The 11,897-nt window shown below is 44.7% G+C and overlaps 1 protein-coding gene across 1 annotated transcript; it reads left to right on the top strand.

Moving 5' to 3' along the window:
• The first annotated feature begins 5,067 nt into the window (after positions 1-5,067).
• LOC110523413 (arrestin domain-containing protein 3) lies at positions 5,068-11,897 on the top strand. Its single transcript, XM_036977040.2, has 8 exons — positions 5,068-5,621; positions 8,713-8,794; positions 9,170-9,317; positions 9,480-9,582; positions 9,689-9,945; positions 10,151-10,295; positions 10,409-10,563; positions 10,648-11,897. The coding sequence occupies exons 1-8, from the start codon at positions 5,342-5,344 to the stop codon at positions 10,717-10,719; spliced, it is 1,242 nt and encodes a 413-aa protein (XP_036832935.2). The 5' UTR covers positions 5,068-5,341; the 3' UTR covers positions 10,720-11,897.

The raw sequence follows: 11,897 nt of genomic DNA on the forward strand, positions 1-11,897 counted from the left end.
CACGGCGGAAGTACTCTATAAGCACTGGACCAGTCGTATGCTGTGTGATCATGGTTCATGACTTCTAATATCTTTCCTCCTGAATGGAGGGTTCTATTTATTAGTGGCATGTGCGTTCACCATCAGAAGAGTGTTCTGGAGAATCCCTACTACTAACTCCTCTGTCGCTATTATCATTAGCAATTTGACTTGTGAGGTCTTTAATCATCTTACTGATTGTTGCTGGACTGACTGTGGCTGGCATTGGTACTGGTACTCAAGGCTACCAGTTATCCTAGTAATTTATTCTGAAATATTATCCTACCGTAACACATGATTGGAGCATTTTACTAGTTGTATTGTAGTTGAACCTACACATGGCAAGGCATGACTATTTTTGCCATTTGTTTGAGGTGGAAGTCCACTGGACTTCTTTTACGACCAGTGTGGTACACCTCAGTAATATCTTAGATATGTTCCCTTTTAGGGGCCTGCCTGCTCGTCACTGTTCTCGTAGGGGAGGTTACAACTAAACATGTTTTATGCTCTGGCGATCTCGTACGGTGTTGCGCGTAGTTTCAAACCCCCTCCCCCACCGGCCTCGATGAGGCTCACCATGGGTCTGGGCAACTATTCCCCCCCTTTGTGTCTCAGGACCCCCCCACCAGTGGGTGGTGTTGGTATCCGAGGCACAAACTAAAAGGTTGGACCCTATGTCAGCGGTCGCGTTGTTATGAGAATGGCTGTAACCTTTCAACCAAATCTCCTGGTGTTTGTGCTTCAAAACACTCTGGCTGTCAAAGCCTGTCAGTCACCACCGCGTCCGATTGTGGCAACCTCTTCAGTACCTGCGAACTGAGACGTGGATATCTGTCTGTGATATCGCGAAGTGTTTCACCAGTGGGAGTCATCGGGTCAGTTGCTGGACTGACGCCATTAGTGTCATTGTAAGGGGTGACAGTCCCTCACAAAGTGGAAGATGTATCATCGGAAGCAGAGTACACTGCACATCGATGCTTTTCTTGCTGAGACGGCTGCAGTGCTTGCGGAAGTGTCCGAAGGGCAAGAGAGGTTCATCTCAACCACAGTATTGTACGGCTGCAAGGAAAAGGAGCGTTTTTCATCCGCAGAGACAACTGTCTCGAAATAATGAACAGAATGGTCCATCAGGTTTGCTGATGGAATGTGTCGAGATATCATAATATCTCCTTGGATCGGATTCTGCACCAAGAGGTTTTGAAGCGTCTTTTTCCCAAGGGGTGCTTTCGACAGAAACCCCTCGTGGATGACTGCGTTGCAGCTAGCGTTAGGGGAAGACAGTGTGGTCAGTGGAGAAGGCACTGTGACCTGTGACCATAATTGGTTGGTTTTCCAATCCATCAGTGGGAGTAACCGATCCATCAAGTCTGCTCTGAGTAGCAGCGGTTCAGATTCGAGGCTGGTAACATACACAGGGTGAACGAGTGATACGTCCTGGAAGTGTAGTTTCAGCATGACTCTCAATGTGAGGGGATGAGGTAGTCTGAGTGAAACCTTGAAATGTAGTGTCTCATCGTTCCACTTTTAACCAACGTTTAGTTGGCTTCAAAGCCCTTTTGAGATCATCAAATGTTTAGTGGACATATTCCCCACAAAGTGGAGTGGTCGTTCGCAATAATGTGATGTGCAATTTCTGTTAAAGGTGAACGCAGATTGACTTTTTCGGTTTGGCTTTAACAAAGCTTTCGACCTTTTTCTTCGCAAACTTTGTATCAGAGTCTATAGACAAAGCCTGTGGCCATATTTCTTGATCAAGCGGGCCCTGGATAGGGTCTTGAGTGAGAGCGGGAGAAATTAGAATTTTAATGTCCTTGCTAAGGGTGTTAATTCCCTTTGTTACCCTTGTGATCTGACACTTTTTGTGGGTTGGGTGCAGGAACGTAGCGAATAGGTCAATTATAGTGGTAGTCGTTTCAATGGCGACGTACTTTACAGTTATTTTGACCGCGTAGGTTATTGGATTCGTGGTTTCGTGGTAGAAACCGTTGTTGTGCGTCATCTGTCAACGCTCCAATATCTGATAATGCACCCTCTAACTGGAGTGAGTGCTCCTGGTCAAACTTCAAAACTGAGTGGTCAGGGCTCTTAGCGTTGCGAGCTTTTGATGCCTTGCAAGCTCTTTGAGTTGTAAGATAGGCAAGCCAACGTGGTCTGCAGGGCCCAAGTAGGTAATGAAGGTGGGATACATATTTGACAGAAACATTTGTTTGAATGGTAACAGCCCTTCCATTCCTGTTTCAGTGAGTAGGCCAAAGTAAGCTGAAAGAACCTATGATAGTAAGCTTGTGGGTGTTCGTTCTGAGCTTGTTTGACAGTGTTAGCCAGTGAGCTATTGTGTTTGCGAGCCACAGAACCACTGAATTCTAATTTCAAAGCTGTGGCGAGTTTAGCGCAGTCATTTAACACGTGTTGCTGTTGTAGACGAATGAACCTCGTCACATGTCTATTTGACCATCGCTTCAACAGGTAAACCCAGTCAGAACCCATAAGGTTCGAGTAGCCATCCTCTATGTCATCTAGGAACGTCTCAGTATTGTTTGGCTGACCTGGAACGTGGTCAAAGGTGGGGAAATTCTTGACAAGTTTGTCAAGGCGTTCCGCCAAGCGGGCGGAGAGGGATGGCTTCATCCTGTGGGGAAATTGGGGCCGAAGGGCCAAGAGGAGAAGCTGGCGAAGAGGCGCCATATAGGCGCCATATTACTCAGTGCCGAATGGCCAAGAGGAGAAGACTGAGGGACACTTGCGGGAGGCAAAGTCTGAAACCTATCGTCTTCACTCCTTTGAGTGCTGGACTCTGGTTGCTTGGTTGGGTTGTCACGCTGTAGCGCGTGACCATTCTGGAATTCCACCAGATTGTACCTAAGGGTGGTATTCTGCTGTATTGTAGAGTCCACTTTTCATCACCTGAGTTCTCTCATCATTCATTTGGTCAGCGACTTCAATGAGTTCTACTGACCTGTTATCCAACTTAGTCATTGTGTTCATTAACTGATCGTCTTTGGTCTGCAACATTTGAAGTAGAACAGTGTTAATTTGAGTAACGTTCAACAAAACGGCATGCATGTTATCAAGTTTTGCGCTCCTGTTTGTACATAGCTCGTCAGATTTATCCAGTTTGGCTTGGACATCATCATATTTAGCTTTGGCTAAATGGATTTGTTCCTGTAGAATACGATTTTGTCCCTGTAGAATATGGTTTTGTTGAAGAGTTTGTCCTCGTTCATCGTCATAAGTTTTGCAATTACATTAAATTGTTCAGTTTTCAAACACAGTTCCAAGGCTAACAGAAGTTTTCCCTTTTCTGCATTTGTCATCAGTTTCCCGGTTCACTCCACCTGTCCCTTTGTCTACCATCACCTTCTTGTGCTTCAGCTGTGCACTGCGGTATTGGACCGATGCCAATCTCGGATGGCAAGACATTAGGGCTAGACTGGAGAGAACCTTTACATGGCCTGTGCCCGATGGTAGACTTTGGAAAGCGTTGTTCACAATTTCTGCTGTTTAATGGCATAATTAGTGTTGGTATCGCTGCCGAGGTCAGACATCAATCCATTTATGGGTGGAGGTTCACTAATTAGCAGGCAATTGGGAACTACCCCCTCTGAGAGCTTTCATATTATTAGAACATTTGAAAGGAAAAATGTTTTTCCTAATTTTCCAAAGTTTGGTTTTGGAATACGTTGGAAGCTGCAAAGACGATTTTAATCTATGTATAGACGTTAATGAACCATCAGTACTGTACCAGTAATGTGGGAGTTGGACGTGAATGAATTTGCAAAAGCAAATTGAATTAATTAATCAATGATATACCTTTTTCAAATTTGTAACATTATGTACTTTTAAAAAATGTGTAAAGATTAAAAGGACTATTTCTGTCTGTAATAGAGGCCTTTTGTGTGGAAAAACTCATTCTGATTGGCTGGGCCTGTAACGGTCATCGTCGGTGGAAGAAGGTGAGGACCAAGGTGCAGCGTGGTATGTGTCCATATTTATTAAATGAACACGAAAATAACCAAGAGAAACGACCGAAAACAGTTCTGGCTGGTGCAGACACATAACAGAAAACAAACACCCACCAAAAACAGGTGGAAAAAGGCTACCTAAGTATGATTCTCAATCAGAGACAACTAACGACACCTGCCTCTGATTGAGAACCATACCAGGCCAAACTCAAAAACACCATAGAAAAACAAACATAGACTGCCCACCCCAACTCAGGCCCTGACCATACTAAAACAAAGACAAAACAAAGGAACTAAGGTCAGAACGTGACAGGGCCTGGCTCCCAAGTGAATGGGCCTATGCCCTCCCATGGCTGCGCCCCTACCCAGTCATGGAAAATCCATAAATTATGGCCTAAATTAACTAGGCAAGTCAGTTAAGAACAAATTATTATTTACAATGATGGCCTAGGATCAGTGGGTTAACGTCCTTGTTCAGGGGCAGAATGACAGATTTGTATCTTGTCAGCTCAGGGATTCGATCTATCAACCTTTCGGTTACTGGCACAATGCCCTAAATACTAGACTACCTATCACCCCAATTGATTATAACTCAGAAAAACGTTTTAAATGTTTGCATGTTGCCTTTATATTTTTGTCTATCATGAAATGCTCTTACTAGCCTGTTCTTCTTTTCACAAGTAGATGGCGGTAAGGGACTATAGTATTGTCATTTTCTGTAAGAAGGTTCATATGGCCAGTAGGACCAATTTTTGGACCAAATGTCAAAAGTGAATGTGGAAGAGCGACCAAAAGGGTGGGAACAGAGCAAAGGAAGGGTTGAAGGTCCATAATGTGGTAACTCTTTAAGAATGGGACATTTTAATGAAATTACAACAGTTGTGGAAACTGTAGGCCTATCCTCTCCAAAAATAATGAAATTGCCCCAACACTGATCGAAGGTCAGTTATGTTTTTCGGTTTGCATTTGGGTTTTTGGATTTGAGAAGCTGATCCGAGATCTGTAGCCTATCTATATGAACTCAACTCAGCAACATGAGGAAGGATGAACTAATGCGCAATTGTACGCACATCCCAATAAGTTTATTATGGCGAGGCTCCTTTAAGAGCGCTGAGACACGAAGCAGCTGTTCATACTAGAAAGTGGAGGAGGAGACCATTAGAAATGAACGCACTGGGAGGATGACAGCTTTTAGCCGCTGCTGTAACCCTGAACCTCTGACATCCATATGAACCGTCAGCGAGAGGACCACTATCCCAGCCCGCAGGGCGCATCCTCTATCCTGAGCAAAAAGCGAGGGGTCGTGGGCGGAGGGTTCCTTATGATTTCTCAGTTTTCATAGACGCTATTTCTCTAACACCATGGTGCTGGGAAAGGTGAAAACTTTAGCGGTCTACTTCGACTATCTGAACGACAACAACGTCCCCGTTTACTCCGGCGGGGATTCGGTCTCGGGGAGGGTGATAATCGAAGTCACCGGCGAGGTTCGCGTCAAAACGTTGAACATAACCGCCAGAGGCATAGCCAAGGTGCGGTGGACCGAGTCCCGGAACGCCGGAGCCAACACTGCCTACACTCAGAATTACACCGAGGAGGTGGAATACTTAAACCATAGCGACACGTTAATAGGAGAGGAGAGAGGTAAGGGACAACCACATCATAATTACGCACTCATTCTCACAGAGATGTGCTGGCAAACTTGAAATTGGGTATATATGGAAAGGCCTAGTTCCGGTTGTTCTGAATTGTCAGATTCCAGCTATGTTATGGAGCTCTGTCATTGCTGGTAATTATAGCTTACGCCATTTGTAGGTTACATGATTGACGATGAGTTAAATTTGACATAAACTGCGTAACACACACATCACACATTCTTTGGAACAAATTACAGTTCTTAGTCAGGTGGGATAGTGGTCCTGATGCGACAAAGGATAGGTTTTCTGCATCCAATTTAGGCTGTTTACGCCAGATGCGACATAAATATTTGCTCAATTGATGTCTTATTATGACACATATTACAATTACTGTAGATTCTACAGTAATTGTGATTTATTCGAATTGAAGTTTGTAAAGCCTTCTCTGCGTTTTATTTAGCGAGTTAAGAAACCTCAAAATGTTGTCAAAATTTGACACGAGCGAGGGCTAATCTAACTAAAAGCGGTTAAAGTTAGAATATTTTTGTAGGTTTATTACTGCTTTTGTTTTATAATTTTATCAATAACGTTGTTTTGCTGATGACAACCTGAAGTTTACTCCCTTTGTTAGAAGCGGTTCAAACCTGATCACAAACTGGCTGAGGGAAGGGGGCGCGTGGGGGGACACCCCTTTCGCCTCTGATTGGTCTAAACTGCCATATGTGTCTAGGATGACATCATTCCATCTTGGGAAATAAAAATTCTTAAGCATGCAACTTTGTCTTCAATTTGCTGCTGTAACAGTTCCGTTAATGTACTGCACAATTAGCCTAACACGTAGGCAGGCCTATGCCACACATCTTCCATAAAGTAACTGATATGTTACATCAACAGGTACTATTAAGAAATGTATCATTGCATTGACCAAAGAGGGCGTTTACAGTAGTGCCCATTACCTTACTAGGCTACTGAGGTTCAGTTTCAGCTGATAACAATTTTCATAATAGCTGGTCTAATGGGACATGTAAAGTGAAACATTTAGGATTTATTTAGCATCTTTACAGGGGTTAACAACACCAAGAGATACACTTTTAGTTTTTCCATTTAAAAGAAAAACAACCCCATAGTTAGTATACAGCGCAATAAATATAGACTCTTGACATAACACAGCAATACAAACAAGTCCTATCTCGTATTACAGTAAATGCACTTTTGCATAGGCGAATCAGGCTCTTGTTGCCAGGGTAATTAATGTGAGAGCTGAAGTCATATTTTCTCGAACATTTATCCATCACAATATGACAACACCAAGACCTTCAACAGAAGACTGGTTGCCTTTTCAGCAACGTAACCTACCTGTGGCAGCTTAACCTACCAGTGCCCTTTAGTTCAGATAACCTACCGGTGCTCTTAAGTTCAGATAACCTACCGGTGCCCATAAGTTCAGATAACCTACCGGTGCCCTTAAGTTCAGATAACCTACCGGTGCCCTTAAGTTCAGATAACCTACCGGTGCCCTTAAGTTCAGATAACCTACCGGTGCCCAATAGTTCAGATAACCTACCGGTGCCCAATAGTTCAGATAACCTACCAGTGCCCTTTAGTTCAGAATAGCCTTTGTGAAAACAGTGTTAATCAGTAGGGTAGGGTTGCTTATGTAGCTGGCTGGTAAATGATGTCATGTATGTGCTGATCATCTGTTTACCTCAGGAAAGCTACATGGGGTGCAGGATTTTTATTTCCAGCACTAACTCACCTGATTGAACCAACAGTGTTCTAAATAGTGGAACATGAGTATGTGACCCAGGTGTGTTAGTGCTGGGCTGGAACAAAAGCCGGTACACCCTGTAGCTCTCCAGGACCAGAGCCTACACTGATTTGATCTCCACTGTTGCTCAAGCATAGTGTTTATTAGTTCATGATCTGTAAGTATTTTATGTTTTCCTTATTTTGTTGCACTGTAATAACCTTGATTGTATTTGTGTGTTGATTGATTGAGGAATTTGTCAAATAAAATATGTTGTTGGTTTTTAATAAAGATGCATGAATGTACCTACTCTCGAGTCCCTCTTTATTTCTCTCAAATAGACAGACAGATCTAGACTGTAGTGTCTTTGTCTGTCTGTCTGTCTGTCTGTCTGTCTGTCTGTCTGTCTGTCTGTCTGTCTGTCTGTCTCCCTCCCTCCCTCCCTCCCTCCCTCTCTCTGAGTATCACTCAATACCTAAATCTTTCTATCTCCCTCCCTCCCTCCCTCTCTCTGAGTATCACTCAATACCTAAATCTTTCTATCTCCCTCCCTTTCTCTTTCTCTCTCTCCTACCCTCCCTATCTCTCTGTTCATGTCTCTCTCTCTCCCTCTCTCAATTCTCCCATATTACAGAACACATGGCCATTCATAAAGGGGCTTGGTGGAGGGGCGGGACCAGGTTAGCTTTCCTCCAATGGCAAGCTAAGTATGTATGCATTGGAGTATCAGGCTGAAAATCCGCTGCTCATTCTGGTTCATACCAGTCTGCTCCTGCTCTCCTCGCGCTGCCGGTGTGATTTAAAAACAAACACACACACGCACATACAAAATGTTCCACAATGTTCTCAGCTGCAAATGAGAAAATGCAAGACTGCTGAGGTGGCAGAAAATAGATGATCAGAGATTCACACATCAACGTACACAATAACATGTAGATAAAGGAAGTGAAAGGGGAATCACGTTTGCTCAGCCTGGGTGTGTCTTCAGGTCTCTGCTGTGCCCTGTAGTATCTGAAGTGTTCATGGAGGAAATTACAAGAAATGTTGTATTTGATGCGTTTATGACCTGACACAATGGGTAACATTCAAATTAAATACGATGACTGGGTTTTATGTGTTATAAAGCATTTATGTGTGAATTTGTGTGGTGTGTTATAAAAAACATGTTTTAATGTGCGCTTATGTGTCGTCCAGCATTTACTACTGGGTTTATTATCTTGATGTTGATTTGGAATGAGGCACTTGAAAGCACAACGTGAAACAATGGAATGAAATGGTGGGTGTGTGTCTATGTGTGTAGATTAGTGTGTGTCAGGTATGGTATTTGGAATCTTGTTTTCCTGTATTTCAGATGAGGACAGTACAGAGGAGACCCTCACTGTTCTCAACACAGGATTACACGAATTCGCCTTTAGCTTCCTGCTACCACAGATGTATGTAACACACACACACACACACACACACACACACACACACACACACACACACACACAGCTATAACATAAATCTGAACCCCAAATATGGAATCTTATCTAAAGATAGAAATGTAAAAAGTATAATCCTATACACCTCTCCCCCTCTCTTCTCCTCTCCCCTCTCTTCTCCCCTCCTCTCCCCCTCTCTTCTCCCCTCCTCTCCCCCTCTCTTCTCCTCTCCCCCTCTCTTCTCCTCTCCCCTCTCTTCTCCTCTCCCCTCCTCTCACCCTCTCTTCTCCTCTCCCCTCCTCTCACCCTCTCTTCTCCTCTCCCCTCTCTCCCCCTCTCTTCTCCTCTTCCCTCCACTCCCCTTCCCTCCACTCCCCCTCTCAGGCCCCTGGCCACGTCGTTTGAAGGGAAGCATGGCAGTGTGAGGTACTGGGTGAGAGCAGAGCTCTACAGACCATGGCTGCTGCCTTTCAAAGTCAAGAAAGAGTTTACTGTGTTTGAACACATCGATATCAACACACCACTGCTGCTGGTGAGGATTGTGGGGTGTACACACACACACACATCTCATACACACACACATACACATCTCACATACATACACACACACACATACACACACCTCACATACACACACACACACACATCTCACATACACACATGCTCACAGTTTTTGTGAAATGTCTATGTATAGGCCCCTCAAGCTGGCACTAAGGACAAGACCTTATGTTGTTGGTTCTGTGCCTCGGGACCCATCTCACTCAGCGCCAAGATAGAGAGGAAGGGATACACGCCAGGTGAGTAACACACACACACACACACACACACTGTCCCATTCCCCCCTCCCATACCACCCCCATCTCACAGCCTCATCCTCTCCTCTTTCCTCTCCTCCTCTTCTAGGTGAGTCCATCCAGATCTTTGCAGAGGTGGAGAACTGTTCGTCCAGGGTGGTGGTGCCCAAGGCAGCGCTGAGCCAGACCCAGACCTACTTCGCCAAGGGCAAGGCCAGGCAGCTCCAGCAGCAGATGGCAGCCCTGCGTGGGGACACCCTACCCCAGGGGAAGAGCCAGAGCTGGGATGGAAAACTCCTCCACATACCCCCAGTGTCCCCATCCATCCTGGACTGTCCACTCATCAGAGTGGAGTACTCACTGGTGGTGAGGAATTATAATATGGTGTATAGTTTATATGGTAATACATGTATTACATTTTGTAGAATGGTAAATAAGTGTCAGTCAAATCTCCTCGCAAAATCAAACCGGTTTATCAGGATATTTGCAGTCATATACTGTAAAGGTTATCTTTCTGGTATATCATCATTTGGGCTGTCAATAAGACAATATCTACCTCTGTCTCTCTCAGGTGTATGTGGACATCCCTGGGGGGTTGAACCTGTCTCTATCGTTGCCGTTGGTGATCGGGACCATCCCCCTCCATGCATTCACCAATCGAACAAGCAGCATCAGCAGCTACTGTAGTAGCATCAGCTGGCCAGACAGACCTGAGGGTACGACATACACCTGTGTGTGAGCGTGTACTGTGTGTTTGTGTACTGTGTGTGTACTGTGTACTGTTTGTGTGTTCTCCCAAGTTAATCCTATGCTGTGTGTATATTCACAGCTCCCCCCAGCTACAGTGACTTGGTGGTGACAGAGGAGCAGAGGTGGGGCTGTCTGGAGCGCTGTGAGGGGTCAGGGGTCAACGAAGAGGACCAGGGAACACTGCGCGCTTACATTACAGAGTTCAGATACCAGCCCCCGCCGCTCTACTCCGAGGTACTCTCACACACACACACACACACACACACACACACATTATTGTAGGTCTAACTAGCCTACTCTTCCCCCTGTGTTCCTCAGGTTGACCCTAACCCAGAGCCGGGCTGTGGAGGTCAGGTGGTCAGGAGACCCGACCTCTGCCCCTCTCGCTGAGCACAACACTGACCTGCTCAGAGCAGACAGGCATCTACACTCACAGATGGATCCAACATGGCCGCTGCTATAGCCCCCTAATGGAGCCAGTCACCTACAGATGGATCCAACATGGATGCCGCTATAGCCCCCTACTGGAGCCAGTCACCTACAGATGGATCCAACATGGCCGCCGCTATAACGTCCTACTGGAGCCAGTCACCTACAGATGGATCCAACATGGCCGCCGCTATAACCCCCTACTGGAGCCAACATTGCGTCTCATCCTTAGTTTTCTCGGGTACATAGATCAACAGATGCAGGGATGTCAGCTCTGATAGACACTCTGTGGAGAGGCCAGGAGACGCCTCAGTCTGACCAGCATCACGGTTCTCTGCTGGTCAGAAAGAATAGATTGTCCTTAGACCAAGCTTCTGGTACATATGACCATTACGTGGCACATCTAAGACTAGAAAGGAGAGGAGAAGAAGAAAATGGATCATCCACTGTTGGACTGTTGGAAACAGTGGTCAGGATCTCCTCCAGCCTCAGAGTGAATTTTGCACATGCCTCTCACTGTTTTTCTACTTAACTTCCATATCTTTTCTTCCTCAACTGTCATATATGCTGGAACATGTCCGTTGTCTTCTCACCACCATTACTACTTAACTAGAAACAACACCGATCAAAGACTCTTTTAGAACAAAGTAACTAAGAAACAAATGAAAGGAAATGTTTTTAGAGAGGTGTTATTGTGTCTTGGGTTTCCTGAATGGGGAATGTGGTACATGGTGAAATGACTAGTGTGTGTGTTCAGACACTGGTGTATCTGTGAAGCACTCACTCACTCTCTCTGTCTTTCAGGTGTCTTTCCTCACTAAACCCTCCATAGATACAGTACCCTACTAAGCACTTGTTTGATTGTAGTATGTGGACATATGACACCAGAAAGAAGCTCTGTATTTACATAAGAGGCAAAGAAACAGCCAGATGTAAAAAATAAAATAAGAAAAAAATACATTTGAAATGTTTACAGGTCAATTGTCCTTCAAAGTTGATCTTCACCTCCAAACAAAGTGCAATATATTTTTGTATTTGTCATTTTTCTGTTTGTGTAAGTGATGCCATTATAGCCATTACTGATCTGAATGCTATCATGATCTTCCTTTGTTTGAAATAAAGAAGCCGTTTTGTAGAAA

This window comes from Oncorhynchus mykiss, chromosome 5 (assembly GCF_057628025.1).
Source record: "Oncorhynchus mykiss isolate SJ-2025 chromosome 5, ASM5762802v1, whole genome shotgun sequence".
Classification (NCBI taxonomy): Eukaryota; Metazoa; Chordata; class Actinopteri; order Salmoniformes; family Salmonidae; genus Oncorhynchus; species Oncorhynchus mykiss.